Source organism: Bubalus kerabau, chromosome 23 (assembly GCF_029407905.1).
Source record: "Bubalus kerabau isolate K-KA32 ecotype Philippines breed swamp buffalo chromosome 23, PCC_UOA_SB_1v2, whole genome shotgun sequence".
Lineage (NCBI taxonomy): Eukaryota > Metazoa > Chordata > Mammalia > Artiodactyla > Bovidae > Bubalus > Bubalus kerabau.
The window spans coordinates 14,155,875-14,176,944 of record NC_073646.1 but is presented as its reverse complement, the minus strand read 5'-3'; the positions used below and the strand labels follow the sequence as shown (position 1 = coordinate 14,176,944).

Below are 21,070 nucleotides of genomic sequence, written 5' to 3'. Positions count from 1 at the left end.
GTCAAAAGAACTGACAGCAGTTCCATACACAATAGGTCAGGTGTAGTGACTTTAGCAGCAGCAAGGAAATCTGTGAGGCCAGACTGTCCAAATTCCTACTTCTGAGCTGCAGCGTCTGTGCTCCCCAGGGGGACAGCCAGCCACGTGCTGGGTACTCAGAGGCCTAGAATAAAACGCAATTCCTCTTCCTCGAACATCACCTCTCATGGAAGATTTGGACAGGAAAACGAATGCCTAGAAAAGCTATATTATACAGTGGACTTTCAGTTTCACAGACACTCTAAAGATTAAACAGGGGAGCCAGAATTTCAGCACAGGCCCAGGGCCCTTGGGTCGTGCTTTCTCACCCTGGTGTGGGGGACAAGACTGCTCCCCTCTGGGTGGTCAGGGTAGGGGAGCAGGACTCCAGATGATTTCTGTGGATTGCGGCCCACCTTTTGTTGAAAAAACCTTCCAAAGTCAAGTTGCACACAATGGCTTCAGGTAATGGTTGGCCTCAAAGGAAACGTCATGCTCGCCAGTGTTTTATCCTCTGTCAATACCAGGCTCACTCCTGAACCTGTGCTCACATTCTCCTTAGTTTCAGCATCTTCACCTTAGTGGTGCCTTTCAGGAACTACACTTAGAAGGCAGAGAGTGGACGTGAGAGCAGGAGCCCTGCAGTCAGAAGGCCTCGACCGCCGGCTTTGACCTTGGACAAACTATTCAACCTTTCAGGGCCTCGCTTTCCTTTCTAGAAGGGGGCTTTCTCACTTGGGTCTTCTAGGGAAAGGGAGGATTAAATGAAGCATGCCAGCTCAAGTGTTACACTTGGTGCTGTGCCTCGAACACAAGGAGTACCCAGTGACAGTCACTGCCATCATTATGAGAATGGCACTGGTATTCATACAGGTCTCCACATGCGATACTGTGTTCATTAAGGGTGAAAGGCAGCAGGAAGGAAAAGCACCCGTTTGATTTTACTCTGAAAACTGTGCTAGCTGTCCACATCTGCGAACAACCCCCGACACACGCATGCGGTTCCTGCCACCTGGCAGCCTGACTGGGATGCATGTATGAAGCAGCTCGGGTCTGCGCTCACCACGAGCCGTTTCTGGGTCAGGCAGGCTGTAAGGCAAGGAGTTAGAAGACATGCTTCACACCTGGAGCTGGAGGCTGCCTGCAGGGAGCTGCACTGAGGTCACACTGGAGCCCTGGATGGACACAGGGAGCAGCAGCTGTGCAGTTTGCGTGGTCAGTAAAGCCTGCGGCTGAGCGACCCCGGCGGGCGGCTGGCCCTGGGAACTCACGTAAAACTGTGGGACGAGGCTCGGTGGCTCGGCCGGGGCCACAGGCACCTCTTGCTTGATCACTATGGCCTTTTTGGCAACAAGGGACTGGCCGGCCACCGGGCCGGGGCCATCGGGGAGTGGGGCCTCGTCCTTGGTGGTGGAAGCAGTGGGGCCCCGTGTCTGGTCGGCCTTGGAGACCGAAGGGGCCGGGGTGCTGGCCGGGGGCGGGGGCTCCAGGGGCCGCTGCTGCTGCTGCCCTCGCTTCTCCACCTCCAGCTGCATCTTCAGAACTTCCACGAGCTTCTGCTCCTGCTCCAGTTTCCGCTTCAACTCCTCAATCTGCTTCTCCTTCTCCTGGAGCTTGCGGTCCTTCTCGGCTGCGTCCAGCTCCAGGGTGGACAGCGTGCTGCTGGTAGGGCTGAGGCTGTCCTCAGTGCTGGTCGCCCGCAGGGGCGACGAGCACAGGAACTGAGATGGGGACATCATGGTCATGATCTCGGTGAACGTATCAGCCATGCTCGTGTCCTCAGCACTGAGGCTGGACTGTTCGGAAGGTGCAGGTGAGATGGGCAGTGGGGAGCTACCGCTGTCCACGTGGGCCACGCTGCTGCTGCTGGCGGGGGGCAGCTCTGCCTTGAAAGTGGAGCCTGAGCTGGTCACAGAGTTCTGTAGTGTTGTCACTGGCAGGGCCACGGTGACTTCGGGGTTGCTGGGGACGACGGCGGGTGTGGGCACAGCTGTGATGCCACCGGCAGCAGGGCCGCTGCTGTTCACTTCCTGGTAGGGTTTTAGGCGTTCAATGAGATCCAGTTTGGTGCCTGACACAGGGAGACCCCTTAACTTCAGCTCTGTCTTCAGCTCCGATACCTGGAAGTACAAATCAATCAGATCGCTTTTTTTGGTGTTACGACCTTCTGACAAATCTATAGCACACCTGTGTGCTGGAAAAGGTGCCTACATCTGTCAGACAGCTCTGTATGACTGGGTGTAAGTGTGACAGTTTGTTTTTTTTTTTAAACACACAAAAACACAGAATTATAGACATAAAGGACCTGAAAGGCCAGTGATAAAGCAAGGGTTATTAGAGGCTAATTCCTTTGCTACCTCAAAAGATTTACTACCAGAAATGATAACAGTTACATTTACTGTGTAACTGCCATGGGCCAGTGCCAGAAGTACTTTACTCTTTCAGGTAACCTTCACATGAGGGGTAGGTATTATTATTCCTGTTTTACAGGTGGGGAGAGAGGGTATGTCACTGGTCCAAGCTATCACCGATAACAGAAGGCTGCGTAGGGGTGGAACCCAGTAAAGAGGGTCCTGGAGATCATGTTCTTAACTGTTACATCTTCCTCTTCTCCCAAACTTTGCAACAAGCAGGGAGGAAGGTGCTTGCTCATGGCATTTGCTCAATAAATGGAAATTTATTACTGGTCATTTTAAAGGAAACTTAATGGATGTAAAAAGAAAGTACTTCTGTAATGGGTATCCTCGTGCTGGTAGAGTTGAAGGCCTATTAGAAACTGCCTACATCTGCTGGACAGATCTGGCATAGTTTACAGTTTTGTGGTTCTTACGGGTGAATAAACCCCACTTGCAATGATCACCTTCAGATCATCCAAGCTCGATGGCAGAGGTCCTGGCTTTCTCACAGGAGCAGGTGTATTCTGTCTTGGTGTGTTAGATGTGGTAGTGTTCAAAGCTGGATTCCCACTGTTGGTGTTCTTGTCATTGAGTGGCCTTCAAAAGAAAAAGAAAATTAGATTTTCTAATAAAATGATTTCTGGGGTTGACATTGCTCCTGTTAACAATCTGTGAACTTACAAAGAGAAAACTACCTGGTCATGGGTTGGCTGACTCAATAGGGAAGAGATGTCAGTCAAATTAGACCCCATTCAAAATCCCTGCAGGTTTTGTCTGTCTGTCTGCTTGGTAAAAATTTAGAAGATGATTCAAAGCTTTATATAGAAATGCAAAGGACCAAAAATGGCCATGGCATGTTTAAAGAAGAAAAGCAAAGCTGGAAGCATCATACTACCAGACAGCAAAATTTATTACAGAGCTAGTAATGAAGATAATGCTGATGCAAGGACAGGACAACAAATGGGAGAGATCAGAAAATCCAGAAACAGATGCTGCATACGAGGACAAAGGTGACACGGCGGTGTAGTGGGAAAGGGTGGTCCTTCCATCAATGGTAATGGGCCAAACTGGACAGTCAGTCACATGAGAAGAACAGGGCTCTTGATCAGCCCCTAGCCTCACACCATCCCAAAACCTAAATGTGAATTGGAAAACAAACTTTGAGAAGAAAACTTAGCCTAGTATCTTCATAGCTTTTGATAAGCAAAGATTTCTTAGGACACAAAAAGCACTCAGATTATCTTTCAAAGGGTTAAAAACCAAGCCCCAGGAGAAGATGTTTGTAATAACATACTTCTGACAAATGCCTCATCTAGAATACACACAGAAGTCTTGCAAATTATTGACAGTAAGAAAAAGAAAAACCTAATGGGAAAATCGTGAACCAACATAGCACAAATGGTCAATAAACATACGAACGAATGCTTAACCTCATCAGGTATGAGGAAAATGAAAACCACAGCAAAACAGCACTGCACACCCAGCAGAGCTGCTGCTGAAATAAATATGTAAGACTGACGCCACCGAGTACTTGGAACAACCACAACCCTTATACACAACGGGTAGAAGCAGAGTTAGTACAACTGCTTTGGAGAACGGTTTCATAGTATCTACTAAAGAAACACCATACCCATCTGATCCAACAACTCCACTTCTAGATCAACACCTGACAAAGACACACGCATGTGAACCAAGAGATGCAGGTCAGGAGATTTACTATGGCATAATTCATCAGAGCCCCAACTGGAAGCAACCAACTGTCCCATCGAGAGGATGCTGGGTGGGTGAACTATGAAGTAGACAAGAATAAGAATTAACTGCTGCTGTTTGCACGAATAAAGATATGACTCACAAACATGCTGAGCAAAACTAATCCATGGGTTCACATCAGGGAAGTCGCTAAGGGGGGATGTGAGCCCATGACAGTGCAGCTGACAGTGCTCCTCCTCGTGACGTAGCAGTGCACTTGGGCACTGGTGTTCACTTATAATTTATGGACTTCTCTAACGTATACTACATTTTTAAAAGCTTATTTAAAAAGTGTTGGTGAATCTGTTATACTTTCGTAATAATTCCCCTAAACTTTTCATGTTGAAGCCAGGTTCTTCCAATGCCTTCTGGCTGTGATGCGCTTGGCAACAATGGCATTTTCTTTTCTGGCTGGTTGATACTCATTAGAGAAAGGTGCACGTGGTCACTGACGCTGTACAACCAATTCCATCGCAGCCTCAGGCCTAAGTGTCAGTATAAGCTTTGGTACTGAAGCTTGGTACCAAAGAGATGTTGAACTCCATGTCCTGAAACAGGGATCTGAGGTGGCGGTGCCTCTGGGGTGAGGTCCACGGCTGGATGGACTTTCTCGGATGGGTTTTAGGAAGCCTGTGTTTGAAGCCAGTGCTGGCCTTGTCAACAGCTAACTCTTGACTTGCATCGGAGGCTTTTTAAACCTGCCTGAATTATGATGAAATTAAGTACTTGAAGTATTTGATATGAAGTATTTTGAAGTTTGGATGAAATGACAAGTATTTAAAAATATATCACTATTCTTTCTAAGAGTCAACTTTTAAAAACCATATTTTCAAATTATGAAATCATTTTAATCACTGTTTCTCAGCTTTATGTTCATTACTGTCCCCCAGAAAAGCTCTTTAGATAATTTTTCTAATCACTCTCTCTGAAATTGTAATACCATAGATGTACTACATTCTCGTTCATCTGCATAGGTCTGTGCTTTATTACATAAAAACTGTAAAACTGCTTCCAACTTTTGTTCCTTTGTGAATGATATCTTCTCCTTGAGAATGCATAATTTAAATTTTTAAAAATTAATGTATCTTTGGCTGTGCTGGGTCTTCACTGATGCACATGTGCTTCCTCCAGTTGAAAGTGGGGGCTTCTCACTGGGGTAGCTTTTCTTGTTGCAGAGCACAGGCTCTAAAGCAAGCGGGCTCAGTAGTTGTGGCGCACAGGCTAGCTGCCCCACGGCATGTGAGATCTCAGTTCCCAGACAGGGATCGAACCTGCGTCCTCTGCACTGGCAGGTGGATTCTTAACCACTGGACCACTGGGGAAGTCCCCAGGGTTTAAATTAATTATTTTATTCATGCTGAGATTCTATAATACTCACTAATATGATTAACAGTATAGTGTTTAATTCAATTTTTAAAACAACAAAAATAAATTGGTTTATTTTTTTCCCAAATCAACAGAGGGGGAAAAAGAGAGAGGAGGGGAGTGGATACCTGATGAATGTAATCACTGCGTAGCTGAGGATCCTGAGGTCCAGACACCTGCTGGGACCCTTCCCTTCTGTCAGTAAGTGGCCATGTGGGAACTAAAGCCCCATGTCTCCAGCCTCCCGCTCCTCCCAAGATACCAAAGGGCTTTGTTATCGGTAAAGTCCCACCACTGTGGGCCCTACATGACTCCCACGTTTGGTTTCTTATACTGAATTCTGGTAAAAGGAACCAATGTGTTTGAAAACATCTCCATTCTTAGGATCTGGAGATTAAACAAAACTGGTGTTCCATTTCCATCCGGTGAAATAAACACAGAAATGACAGCTCCTTCCTCCTCTGAGTTCTTGGGTCTTTTTGGATGACGCTTTCTTGGGGCAGGTGGCTTGGTGACTTCAGTGGCAGGAGTGTTTGAGGAGGGGGGAACTAAAGCCTTCATAGAAAGACAAAGAACTTTCGCATTTGGGTGCCCCCCCAACCCCAGCCAGATGTTTTCTTCCCATCTGCAAAGCTGGCCCCACACAATTTCTTACATTACAGAAAGGATTATTTCATGGCTAGACACCCCCTTTTACTGGCTCCTCAGTTACCAGTTCCCTCATCAGGGCTCGGGGGCAGTCCTGTCGGCCCCTCTGAGAGTCGCTGTGAGGAGGGTGCTGCTGAGCACGCGGCCAGGGCGCTGAGAGCACCCCTGCTGCCCTCCTCCCTCATGGGGTCCCGTGGCGGCAGGCCGGGGGCCGCCTCCCCGGGCCTGGATGAAGCTGTAAAGCAGCAGTGCTTTGTCTTTGATGCTCGTCCAGTTCTCTGGCCTTCCCTGGGTCCCTTCCAATGTCAACAGCTCTCTGGGGCCTGCCTCCTCTTAAAATAAAAACATGCTACAAACACTCTTTTCTTCCTTCATCTCTGTTGCCCTGATGTTTCAGATTTAAGCACTTCACAGGAAGGTCTGAATGACTAATAGGTCTAATCTTCCTCAAGATATTTGGGTCTTCAAAGAAAAAAGTGAATTGATAATTCTTAGCATATGAGGAGATTATGTCTTACAGAGAAGCTTTTTAGTAAGCCTTAATCCTTTTCTACTCCTAGAAATTACGGGCTCTCCATGGAGGAAGGCTTAGCCTACGTGTAGAAAACATAGGCTTCTACAGATCACGTGATCAAAAATTGAGTGGTTGGATCAGAGTAGAATTTTTTCCTTGTCATGAGATTTTGGATCTTTTTCTAGAGTTTCTTTTCTCCAGTTGACTGTAAATAATTCCTTTTTCCTGAAAAGTGAATGAAATGAAGGACAGAGACTTCGTATTTTTTTCTGTTTTCCAGAACAGTGTTCTGAGGATGTGTAACCAGTGATTTCCTCTAGTACATAATCAAAATTAGCTGTGGGTGTCCTGCTGTGAGAATTCAGTTTCAGAAATTATCAGGACTCACTCCCTCTGTCCTTCCTGCTTGGGCTTAAACTTTGGACACATGTTCCTTCTTCATAGTTGTTTGGTCACTGAGACCTTTTATCGTCTTTTGGGACTCCTGCCACCTGCTCCTTTCTTCCCATTCTCAGTGTCCCTTCTTATTCTTGTATCTGCTTTATTGCCAAGCTTCTAACTGGCTTTCCTACTTGCAGACTCCCCTCCAACACTGGCATCAGACTGTTCCTTCTTGCATTTTGATTTTACCTTGTCACCATGGTCCTCTGAAACATCCACCATATCAAGATTAAAGTCTTCCCCCCAAAAAAAGTCTTCCCAACTTCACGTTTCTCTAGACATTGGCTCTGATCAAATCTGCCTTCTGCTTTAAAAATTAGTCATATACTTTACTCAGGCCATTTTTCTCATCATGCAATATAAACAGGCATTGTTTGCTCTAACTTCTTCTGTATTTGTACTCAGACCATTCCTCTTGGTTTGGAAGGGTCCTTCCCAAGTTTCAGGCCCTTTCCCTCCTGCCTTTTCCATAAAACTTTCCTTGACCACTCCAGCATTTATGGTCAACTGTCTTTTTAAATTTAAAGTGCTTATACCAGGTTTACACTTCTTTTGCTTTTCTCATAGCATCTAATATTCAAGTAAATAAACAGGCAAATCTTTCCTGGATGAGTAACTGTGAAAAGTTGTTTCTAACTTGAAAAGTTCAGAACCTGTTACAGAGGACAAAAAGTGAACTGGAATGCAGACTTTTCTCACTATGTGCACTTCTGACACTATGAGCTTCGATGACAACAGAATGAAAATAATCGCTGAGCACAAATAAATCATAGCATCCCACCTTCAGACACTAAGGGTTGCTCACAAAACCCACAGTGAACCCAGTTTACGAAGCCGTACTTGAGTGGCGCGGGCAGGATGGTCTGGTAGTTGTAGTGCTGCTGCTGCTGGCTGAGGATCTGCAGCTGCAGGAAGAGCTGCTGCTGCTGGAGCAGCCGGGCGTAGTTGGAGTCCATGTGCGGCTCACTCCTCTCCCCCTTCTGATCTGGCGGGATGTACTGGTGGTACTTCAGCTTCTTCACCCGGGGCTTGGGGTCTTTGCACTTTTTGCTGCGGTGTTTGTCGTTTGGATTCTTGGGATGGCTTTGCTATTTTCGAGAAAAAGAACATTTTAAGAGAAAGCAGTCTATTCTACTATGTGCATATCTGACTTGAAAAGAAAAAGTAACGCACCTTGAAAATCGGGATTGCCTCTCTGGAAAGCAATATACTAAACACATTTCAGGAGCTGTGAGAACATTCGTGTGCTCCTAAGAACTTCTCCTGCTGCGTTGTTCCCTTAGACTAAGGGCAAGATGCTCAGTTCTGCATCATCTATGCAAGTTCAACAAACATTTACTTTGGGTCCTGTGTAGACACTGCCTAGTGCTTACATATTATTATCTCCTTGTGAAAAAACAGGCTTCACACTAAACATACAATAGGGAAATGATTAAGTGTATTTCACTTAATCACAAATATAACTTAAATCTTTTATATTCTGCAAATATTTTATGATCATTAAAATCTATGGTGAATATATAAAAGCAGAAAAGTGCTTCTAATTGAGAATAAAGCAGAATATAAAGCTATGAATTTCTATGGTAAATATGCACAAAAAATGCTGAGTGATGTTAACATGAATTTAAAACATTTTTTCCAAAACATTACATTTTTATTTTGAAAAATGGGGTGTGAGACCCTGTCTTATGGTTAAGAATCAGATGTCTCTTCTGGGTTTTCATCTCCTTCATTTATAAGTTATCAGATCAGTTTCTACTTTTTAATATTCATATTGTAAGATAAATTCATCTTTTTAAAAAGTGGTCCACAAGAACATAAAACAAGGTCTAGGAAACTGTTTCTGAGATGCTTTAGGTACAAAGACACAATGGGGGTTGTGGGACAAGGACGGAAGAGCTGATTTTATTGGCGCAAGTTGCACAGACACGCTGGAATATGTGGCTCCGATACTAAGTGATGGAATAGGGTGAAATACACTGATCTGTGCCCTGAAGGCACGGACACATGGCCACACAGATGAACCAGCCTGGAGTAGCAAGAGCCTTCTCTCCAGGAAGACCAAGGACAAACAGGTCCTGGGGACAGAGGGGAGTGAGGAACACACCCAGGCTAACTGCCTCCAAGGAGGAGCACTGCAGCTAAGTGAGAGGGAAAGATGAAGGCCAGAGAGGGATTCAGAGGCAGGGTCCTGACCTTGTTATAGCCTCCTTTCGTTGGGCCTTGGTATCCTCACCTGAAAGGTGCTGAGAGGCTTCGCTAGCTCTTTTTTAGTCCTTTTTTAGTTCTAAAAGTTTGGGATCTGTGTTCTGCTCGTTTTGGCAAAAGCCACATCTGAAATGATTAAACTATTCCTCAGGTTATAACTCCCCCTCCTTTATCTAGCAGTTCTAAATCCACATTAAAAAACTATTTTGACCAAGTAAAATGCAGGGAACAGTGCCATAAATCCTCAGCTTCTCTGAAGAACAAACCAAGCTGTATCAGGCCAAATGTACTAAACAACAACAAAAAAACGTATTTTCTTCTTGAAAACCTTTAACCTGTCACATAATATATCTCCAATACTGCTGAATTTGACCTTGTGTATAGAAGTCTGAAATCACATTACCATTACAGACATCTGTGTGTGAGACTCATGAATCCCAAGTGCTAAAGTCGCTCGCTCTCTTTCTTCCCCATGAGTTTCATCTTACTGGCCTGGGTGGAAGCTGAATTGGGAACTGTTGATAAAATGATTTCTAAACTCTTTCTGCACTGCTGCAGTCGTTGTATACAGACTGAATTTTGTTCTGTTCTTCTGTGACCATCAAATGAGAGGTCATTTGTTAAAGGTGGCGGTTTCAGTTATGAAGGCTGGGGTGAGCCAGTCCTTCTGAGGTTTTGTTTCCAAGGCTTGACTAAAAGGCAGGCTCTGGACACAGCCTCTGTCCTCCGTGCTCAGGGCTAGAGACCACAGTTGAAGGTGACGTCGCTGAGGGCTGCACGCACGTAGGGTACCTACCTTCACCAGTGCTGGCCCAGGCTTCGCTGAGGACGTGGTGCTTGGGGCGAGGACGGGTGCTGTGGACCGTGGCGGGGGCTGATCTGCAGTAGGAGTTTTCAAGAATTCAGGAACTGCTGGGGACACTGGAGTAAACTGGTGGAAAAGGCAGAAAGGAGACAAATCTGTGAAATCATTAACAGTGAAAACAGAAAAGCTAGAAAAGAAACAGAAGAAAAATATAGTATTATGTCTGAGACCTAGATGGTGGAATAACTTGCTTTATATCCATTGAGCCAACGATTTAGTCTTTGCCCTGACAGCAACGAAAAGCTAAAGCTAAATAAGGCTGAATTCACAAAACTCTAGTGTTTTCTCAGAACTATGGTCAGAACCGCCCTTTTTTGGCAGAAAGAAAGTCCAAAACTCATAGAAATGATCAAAATAGGACACGGTACTCAAAAGGCTTTTTTGCCCTATAGGTCACACTAATCTGGGCTAATTCAGACGTGATGCTTAGTCGTCGTTACTGGCCCATGACTCCCCTCGATCTCACCCTAGGCCCACTGTTAGGCAGCCTCTGGTAGGAAAGCTCTGCTTCTGGTAGGTCAGATCCGTGCACGCATCCTTAAGGGTGCGAGACAGCTTCTGTTCCCACTTCCAAACCTGATTAGTGCTCTTGTGAACCACCGCCTCCCAGTTCTTGCAACAGAAGAAAATCTGAAGAATATATTCTAATAGGACTGACCTGTGCATTGACAGTCCCCTCACACTTAGAGCAAGAAGTGAATTTGTTGCCTAGGCCAAATTCAGCAATTACGGAATCTCAATTTGGGGTCATATATTAATAAAGGAAGCATCAGTAGCCCCAAAAAACTATTTCCACCAGCAATCTTCTGTAAGTACAGTGTAAGTATTCATTTACTGGAAAGAGAGAGTACTGTTATAATAAATCAGCTAAATGTTGCATATTGATTACTACTTGGACCTTGCCTTAAGAGAAAATGTCTTTATCATTTCTATTTCCCTGAACAACTCTCAAATTCATTACAACAATCAAAATCAGTTCTCTTGTTGAAGTATTCGGGTTTAAAAATAGCAAACTGTATTTTCCCTCCTTAAAATAAATGACCTGAAAACTCAGAGGGCTATTAGCTGCAAGAAATATGAAGCTTGGCACATACTGTCTCATCTGGTCTGAAGTTGCTCAGTCATGTCTGACTCTTTGCAATCTCATGGACTGTGTAGCCTGCTAGGCTCTTCTGTCCATGGAATTCTCTAGGCAGGAATACTGGCGTGGGTTGCCATTCCCTTCTTCAGGGGATCTTCCCAACCCAGGGATCACACCCAAGTCTCCTGCGTCTCCTGCATTGCAGGCAGATTCTTTACTGTCTGGCACATACTAGTTACTCAATAAATATTTGTTTAATGGGTTAATGGAAGTTCCTGGTGGCGTTACCCATGCTGGGTCACTCCAGGCCCGACGAGCCTGGGAGATGTGGGTGGGTGCAGTCAGGTGTCCGTGCCCATGTTACTTCTCTCCCTGAACTGTGTTTTCACTTTGTCATTGATTTACGTTTATAAGTAACTATTAGTTAACAGTAAGTGTTGACGATACCAAAGACGACTTTTTAAAGGTGGCCACACTCAATTTCATCTTCAAACAGAAATGAAGGGACTCCTCCATGAGTCTTGACACCTATGTTCCAGGGTGACTTCTGTCCCCAAAGAGCCCTGAGATGGCTGGCTCCTCAGTGAACCTCTGACGTGCAGTGAATGATGATGACCTGCTGATCACTGCTTTAAAGAATGTAGCTTTATGTCACCTATTTCTCTTTCATGTCCTTTTTTTTGTTATTTTGGAAACACGAATACATATCTTTGGGTCAGTTTTCACACAGGGGAAGAACATTCTTTGGCTATTAAATAACTGGCATATGAAGCAGAACCAGCTATTTGAATTTTGAAATATATATATATATATATATTTCCTTGCAGATAAATTCTACTAACCTAGCAAGCTATTTTACCAGTCTATCCCTATTGACTGATATGATAGTAATGATTTATTAGAGAGCAGTCTTAATAAATGTGGTATCAACTGTAATATTTATGAAAATGTATGGCCTCTATTTCTAGACCTTGTCTGATTGACTTCCGCCTTAATGCTCCCATCTTTTAGCTTTTTTGGCATTTTAGTTTGACTCTGCTATCTAGAAAACCACAGACTCCCTCCTGCATAACTCAACTGAGATAAAATGATTGTTAATTTTACCTAATGGGAAGATAAATTCTGGTTAAAAAGGGAGAAACATCTAAATGCTTCTTTACATATTGCTGGTCTTTTTTTATGTGCCTTAGAAAGGAAACCTCCACCTCCCCTACGCTCCCATCTTCCTTCATATATCTAGATATTGGAATTCCAGTGGCTAGAATTACCCCAAAAGTCTCAATATTATTATTTTTGAAATCAAAGTATTCCAAAAAGGACTAAAAGAATATCCAAGGCATAGAGGATACCACACTTACTTTGTTCCACAGTAAATTGAGCAATATGTTAAAATCTTAATGCTTCATCGACATCAAGATCTAAATTCACCTTATGGACTATTAAAAATTTAATCTCAAAATGATTGAGAATCTTTTCTCCAAAAAAAAAAAAAAAGTTGCAAACTTTGCTTTGTTTTATTGGATCTGATACACTGTTCTTTTCACAACTTCTGGTCTCATGACAATGGTTGTCATTTTAGCATGAAATATCAGGAAAACACTATTTTTTAATGATGGATATTTACACTTTACATAAAACTCAAAAGAAAGCACTTCAAATATTAAAGACTGGAGAAGGAAATGGCAACCCACTCCAGTATTCTTGCCTGGAAAATCCCATGGACGGAGAAGCCTGGTGGGCTACAGTCCATGGGGTCGCAAAGAGATGGACTCGACTGAGTGACTTCACTTTCTTTCTCATATTAGAAATCACTATAGAAAAGTTTGCTACAAAAGAAAAAAGTAAGTTCAGAGCAAGTGTTTAAGCTGATTAGAGTTTTATAATGTTTCGGGTATCTGCACTGCCTCCTTCTGAAAAGACAATACACTTGCCAAAGACCAATCATTCATCTCTGGTGAGTTCCTTTTTCATGAGAATTTCTTTATACAGTCTGGAGGGATAGAAGCTAGATATTTAAAAACAAAAGCGTTTTGTACTGTAGACTTTAAATCTACAATAAATGTGTTTTCAACTTAGGATGTAGCAGAGATCTTAAGAGGACAATATGCAAATAAGAGATTCAAAATGCAATTATTCTTTAAATATTTCCATATTCCAAGCCTCAGATAAAATGAGTCAAATACAAATCAAAAATATATGCTTTGTATATTTACCAGATGGATAGTTTATGTAAAATTCCAGCTTTGTTATAACAGATCACCTAACACTGACCCCTTGTTTCTGTATTACATAGCTGTAAGTTTAAGCATGTCATTTATAGAAAAAAACAGCTGAACATTAAAATCCACTGGCATGGTAGCTAGAGGATGTTCGGGTGGTGCTTGAATACCTGATAGTAGTGAGGGCTGACATGCGTCACTCATTTTAAAAAATCTATTATTTTTAAAAAGGATGGTAAAATATATGTAAGATAAAATGTACCAATTAAACCATTTTAAAGTATGTAACTGTATGTCATTAAATATATCCACACTGTTCTGCAACAATCACTACTATTCGTTTTCAGAACTTTTTCATCATCCCTAACTGAAACTCTGTGCTCATTGAACAACAATATTCCATTCTCCCCTCTCCCCAGAAACCACCATCTACTTTCTATATGTATAAATTTAACTACATTTAGAGTGGAATCATACATCTTTCTTTTCATGGATGGCTTATTTCACTTAGTACAGTGTCCTCAAGGTTAATCCATTTTGTAGCTTGTGTCAGAATTTCCTTCTTTTTTAAAAATTTATTTATTTCTTTTAATTGGGGGCTAATTACTTTGCAATATTGTAGTGGTTCTTGCCATACATTGACATGAATCAGCCATGGAGAATTTCCTTCTTTTTAAGGCTGAGTAATACTCCACTGTATGTATACAACATTTTGTTTATCCATTCATTTGTTGATGGACACATGGGTTACTTTTAATACTGCTAGGAGCATGGGTGTACAAACTGATGTTCAAATCACTGCTTTAGTTCTTTTGGCCATATACCCATAAATGAAATTGCTGATAAGGTAATTTTGTTTTTAACTTTTTGAGAAACTGCCATACCATTTTCTATAGCAATATGCACCATTTATTTCACAATTCCACCAACAGTGAACAAGGGTTCTAGTTTTTCCACATCCTTGCTGACAACCTGTTAATTTCTGTTGATTTTGATATTTGCTATTCTAATGGTATGAGGTGATATCTCATTGTGGTTTTGAGTTGCATCTCTAGCGATTAGTGTTGTTGAATATCATTTCATTTGTTTGTTGGTCTTTATATATCCTCTTTGAAGAAATGTTTATGCAAGTCCTTTGCCCATTTAAAAATCAGTTTTTTTTTCCTGTTATTTGTGAGAGTTCTTTACATATTCTGAATATTAGCCCCTTACTGGATACATGATTTGCAGATTTTTTTTCTCTCATGCTGTGGGTTGCTTTTCACTCTGTTGATAGTGTGCTGTGATGCAGGTTTTAATTTTGATGAAGCCTAATTATCTATTTATTCTTTTGTTGCCTGGTGTCATATTTAAGAAATCATTGTCAAATTCAGTGTCATGAGGCTTTCTCCTATTCCTCCCCCTCTCCTCAGAGATTTTAACAGTTCTAGCTCTTATGTTCTGGAGAAGGAAATGGCAACCAACTCCAGTGTTCTTGCCTGGAGAATCCCAAGGACGGGGGAGCCTGGTGGGCTGCCATCTATGGGGTCACACAGAATCGGACACGACTGAAGTGACTTAGCAGCAGCTCTTATGTTCAGGTCTTTGATCATTTTGAGTTAATCTTCATATATGGTGTTAGGTAAGGATCCAACTTCACTCTTTTGCATGTGGACATCCAGTTTTCTTAACACTGTTTGTTGAAAAGACTGTCCTGTTTCCTTGAGACTGGGTGACCTTGACACTTAAAATCTTAAAATCATTTGACCATATATGTGAAGACTTATTTCTGGGTTTTCGATTCTGTTCCATTGGTCTATGTGTCTCTTTATGCCTAAACCACACTGTTTTGTGATTGGGATTTTGATAGGAATTGTACTGAATCCATGGATTGCTTTTCAGTAGTACTGACATCAGCACAATGTTAAATTTTCTAATCCATAAGCATGTCTTTACACTTGTGTGTTTGGTTGACTTTTTGCAGTGATTCCTTTCTCATTTCCTATAGATACACATCCTATAGATATTTTCTTTGTTGTTACCATGTGAATTACACATAACATCCTGAAGCTATGACATCTAACTTATATTGATACCAATTTCAGTTATATACAAGAACTACTTTTATAGCCACACCTCCCCACTTTATATTATTATTGTCACAAATTACATCATTATATATTATGCAGTTATTAACAGATTTATAATTTTTTGTGCATCTGTTGCTTAAATTGCTTAAATCCCATAGAAAATAAAAAGTGGAGTTATATACAGAAATTATAATAATACCATTCCTTATATTTGTCCATGTATTTACTTTTTACCAAAGAACTTCATGTTTCTGAATGGCTTTGAGTTAACTGTCTAGCATCTGTTCATTTCAACTTAAGGACTCTCTAGCATTTCTTATAGGGCAAGTGTAATGATAATGAACTCCTTTGATATTTGTCTGGCTTTGTTGTTTTAATTTCTCACTCAGTTATGAAGGACAGTTTGGCTGATATAGAGTTCTTGGTTGACAAATTTTCATATCATCCAAATATGTCTTCTGGCCTGCAGTGTTCTTCTGAGAAATCCACTTATATTTTTACTGGGGAATTTCCTCTTACATGCGACAAGTGACTTTTCTTGCTGCTTTTAAGATTCTGCCTTTGACTTTTGATAGTTTGATTATATAATGTGTCTCAGCATGCAACCCACTCCAGTACTCTTGCCTGGAAAATCCCATGGATGGAGGAGCCTGGTAAGCTGCAGTCCATGAGCTCGCTAAGAGTCGGACACAACTGAGCGACTTCACTTTCACTTTGCACTCTCATGCATTGGAGAAGGAAATGGCAACCCACTCCAGTGTTCTTGCCTGGAGAATCCCAGGGATGGGGGAGCCTGGTGAGCTGCCGTCTATGGGGTGGCACAGAGTCGGACACGACTGAAGCGACTTAGCAGCAGCAGCAGTATGAATCTCTTTGGGTTTATTCTCTTTGGAGTTCATTGAGCTTCTTGGGTTCATAAGTCCATTTCTTGCCTCAAATTTGCAAAGTTTTGGGCCATCATTCTTACACTAATTTCTCTGCCATAATGCTCCAATGGATCAGCTTGATGGTATCTCACATGTCCCTTAGGCTCTGTTTACTTTTTTCATTCTCTTTATCCTTAGACTCCATAATTTCAAATGATCTGTCTTCAAGCTTGCTGTCTGAGTCTGCTGTTGAACCCCTCTGATGGACTTTTCAGTTCAGTTAGTGTATTTTTCAGCTCCATGAATTTTTAAAAACAATTTTTGTTGATATTTTCATTTTGTTCATATATTGTTTCCCTGATTTCTTTCAGTTCATTGCTTGTGTTTTCCTTTAGCTTTTTGAGCATGTTTAAGACAGTTATTTAAAGTCTTTGTTTAGGAAGTCTGACATGTTTCTTCAGGGATAGTTTCTAGAGATTATTTTGTTGCTTTGAATGGGCTATATTTCCCTGTTGCTTTGTATGACTGTTTTTTTCTTTTGGTTTCATCTTTGGTTTAAAATTGGGCATGCAAAAAAACATCCATCTCTCCCAGTCTTTGCAGACAGTTGTTGAAGACCTTAACTAATTTTATGGGCCTCGCATGTCTTCATTTCCCAGAGTCTCATCATGACTTCTCTGGGCATTAAGAGTTCTATTGTATTCCCTCAGTTTGGAACATCCCCTGGAGAAGGACATGGCAACTCACTCCTTTGCCTGGGAAATTACAAGGACAGAGGAGCCTAGTGGGCTACTGTCCATGGGGCCACAAAGAATCTGACAAGACTGAGCAACTAACACTTTCATTGCATTCTTTTTTTTTTTTTTAATTTTTATTGAAGTATATAATTGATTTACAATGCTGATTCAGTTATACAATCATACACACACACACACATATGCATACATACATATACATGTTCTTTTTCCTATTCTTTTCCCTTATGGTTTATCACAGGATGTTGAACACAGTTCCCTGTGCTATAGAGCAGGACCTTGTTCATCCATTCTATATATAATAGCTTGCAGCTAATCCCAAGTTCCAGATCTGTCTCTTCTCCGCTTGCCCTTCTCATTGGCAACCACAAGTCTGTTCTCTGTGTCTGTGAGTCTGTTTCTGTTTTGTTATGTCATATTTTAGAGTCAACATATAAGTGATATTGGGCTTCCCTGGTAGCTCAGCTGGTAAAGAATCCTCCTGCAATGCAGGAGACCCTGATTCAAGTCCTGGGTTGGGAAGATCCCCTGGAGAAGGGATAGGCTACCCACTCCAGTATTCTTAGGCTTCCCTGGTGGCTCAGATGGTAAAGAATCCACCTGCATTCAGGAGACTTGGGTTTGATCCCTGAGTTGGGAAGATCCCCTGGAGGAGGGCATGGCAACTGACTCCAGTATTCTTGCCTGGAGAGTCCCCATGGACAGAGGGGCCTGATGGGCTACAGTCCATGAGGTCACAGAGTCAGACAGACTGAGTGACTAAGCACAGCATAAGTAATATCATGTAATATTTGTCTTTCTCTGCCTGACTTAGTTCACTGCCCTCAGGTGTCTGTGGGTCTGCGGTTACTCTACAGTTTTCACATGATAATGGCTCCTGCCACTACCTTCTGTAGCTTCTGCTAGCCTGAGATCCAAATTATGCACTTTCCCCAGTCTGAGTCAAACAAATCAGAAACTAGTTCCTCAACTAGCCCACAACAGGCCAGAATACTGCTAACAAGTTCTGCTCTACTCCTTCCATCCTGAGGGAGGGAACTGGGTATTGGGCGACTTCCTTTGTGCCACGTTAAGAGTGGGAAAGGATGAGTGAAAACACCATGGCATGTTCTATGTTTCTGAATGTGGCTTTTTCTTAATTGGGTGTTTGGTTGATGTAGATTTCTGACTGGTTTCCAGAGCTCTATAAAATTATTTTAGCCTGTGGTTTACTTACTGCTTCTGTGAGAGAATGAGGGCCTGGACCTTCCTTTGTTGATGTGTATTATCTTTCATAGTGAGATGGTGGTAAGTATGCAGATATATGTGTAATAATCTCAATGTGAATCTATTCATTTAGTATTTCTGATTTTTTATAGTTCAATTATAACTAATACTATTAATGATTATAAAGTAGAACCACACAGCAGAAGAGTGATTAGTCAGAGGACCAACTATTCTAATCATTAATGAATTTGTTACTTTTGGTGGTAACTTCATAACAATTTCATATACTTCAGGATTAACTTTGGAAAACCTAGAGCCAATGTCCACTTTTTAAAAATACAGTCCTCTTTATAAAGTTGTCACATATATTCTACAGAATCACGTGGAATGTCTACTACAACCTTGGTGTGACCATGTTGGTGATTCACAAGTTGGTTAAAGTACCTCTTAGGGGTCAGAATGTGAAAGTATAATAAATAATAAAATTACTGTTATTCATTTTTGGTATCTGAACTATGTGAGATTGTACAGTAGGCAAAAGAATGTTATGTATGTACTTCTTAGGCAATAGAAATAATAGTTGTCACTATCAATCATAACAGGATAACACAGGATGATGTGCTGGAAAAGTATCACACTGTTGGCCTAATTAGAACTAAGTCATTAGTTCAAATCCTATACAGTCCAGACAGATGCTTTTTCATGACATCTGCCCCAGATAATACATGCGAAGTAAGTTGTTCAGTGCCTGAACGACACTTAAGCGCTCAGCAAACATTGGCCATTATTTTTATCATCATCTCAATTATATTCAATAAAGATTTATTTAGTAATAAATAAGAAAGGCCTATTCTGCATAACGCACTATTTTAGGCACTTTCCTGTTGGTCACAGAACTGAGTCAAGAACTGGGATGGAAAACAATTTCACAGTTAACGTTGGAACTCAGCTCAAAACTCTATGAATAGTGGCAGACTCCTTCCTCATGATATGTAAGTTATAAAAAGCATAATTGAAGGAGTAATAATAGAAATTACAGTCAATGTCTTTGTTCTACTCAGGCCTTTATTGATAAATATTTGCAAAGAAAGCTAGTCTAACTTTGATTATTTACTCTATGTGTACCTGGGCTTACATATTAGACCTTGCTCATTCTCTTTGTTAGCTTAAACCTAAAATTTCTGTTATCTGGCAAATGGTCATCTACCTGAACATTACTTGAAACAATGGGAAAAAATATTTTACCAAATTCCCTTAAGCTTGAGTTCTTGAAGATACAGAGTAAGAGATGAACAAGGTTCCTTTCAGTACTACTTTGAATTTGAAAATGAACACAGATCCTGTCAGATCATACTTACAGTTAAACATCTGGGTGTTTATAATAAATGATTATTTAAATGACTTAAGAAATCACTGAGAGAAAAAAAGTCCTCCAGTTAAAAGGACCAGTGTCACTGCTCCTGGTACACACGTGTGGCTTGCTGTTCTTAATTTTCTACAGCTTTCCATTGTTCAAGAGTTGCCTCAGCGTAAAACAGAGCTCTGGTATGTGATGTGTCATTTATTAATATTTTGGCAAATTCCTTTCCAGATGTACTTTGATCAGAATTAAAAGACAAAAGTCCAAGGAAAAGCAGTTTTAGTCTCTTTACAGACCACACAGAAATACATATTTCAAAGAATTTACATTTTGAAGGAAGGATGTAGTGGTATATTGTTCACATTGTGAGGTCATTAGCTTTTTAGCACTGGGATTGTAAAAGTGCCTGAAAAATGTTTTTTGTCTAGATGTTATGTGTTAAAAAAAATTTTTGGAGGAAATGTTTCTTTTATTTGAATACTTTTCCTGTAGGACTTAAACTTCTGGTATCTATCTGTGTGTTCTGAAAAAGAATTAAGGAGACTATATGTCATGAGACATTTTGCAATAAAGCAAGGCATATAGAAATCTTGAGCCTAATTTTCTCTCAACTAATTATCCAGAAGTATAACTTTTAAAGAACCTTAAGGAAATTCCCTGAATAAGTCTTGGACTTTATATGAGGCCAAGAAAAGAACTGAACAGGAAAATTAGAAAAATATGTTTAAGCCACAGAATTAAATGTGTAGCATAAAATGATGATCAATCACCATATGAGAAAAACCTGGTTCATTTGTAAACAAGTGAAATCTATGTCAGAGCCACTCAAAAGTATGGTCTGTGGACCTCAGCTACCTGCCAGTGACAAGGACAGAAGTCTTAGGAAAGCTGATGTCACTCCACTTTTACTTTAATTTCCAATGTACTGTGCACTAATCCTTTTGTAATATAAACTATGTAAAAAAATAAACATATCCCTTCACTACAGGCAATTTGAGGACCACTGGTCTATAGTAATTAAATTCATCATCAAACTCCTATACTGAATTTCCTTTTTCTGAATTTCCATTTTAAAGATTAAAAACTCAGAATCTCAAAGAACATCCAAAACAAAATGAGGGCCTATGCCTGCTCTCTGGAAACTTGATGTCTAATGAGAAGCAATGTTTTCAGGTATTGATCTGCATGCATGCAAAATTGCTTCAGTCGTGTCTGAGTCTGTGCGACCCTAAGGACTGTAGCCTGAGAGGCTCCTCTGTCCATGGGATTCTCTAGGTAAGAATACTGGAATGGCTTGCCGTTTCCTCCTA

The 21,070-nt window shown here is 41.3% G+C and overlaps 1 protein-coding gene across 6 annotated transcripts in view; it reads right to left on the bottom strand.

The window, feature by feature from the left end:
- Window positions 1-21,070, bottom strand: part of MRTFB (myocardin related transcription factor B) — a 319,142-nt gene that overhangs the window by 14,743 nt on the left and 283,329 nt on the right. For all 6 annotated transcript variants that reach the window (XM_055562733.1, XM_055562734.1, XM_055562735.1 and 3 more), the window contains 4 exons: window positions 10,136-10,270; window positions 7,972-8,219; window positions 2,879-3,011; window positions 1,143-2,138 (listed from right to left, as the gene is read on the bottom strand). In XM_055562733.1, the coding sequence (XP_055418708.1) occupies window positions 1,143-2,138; window positions 2,879-3,011; window positions 7,972-8,219; window positions 10,136-10,270 (1,512 nt within the window). The remainder of the gene's footprint in view (window positions 1-1,142; window positions 2,139-2,878; window positions 3,012-7,971; window positions 8,220-10,135; window positions 10,271-21,070) is intronic.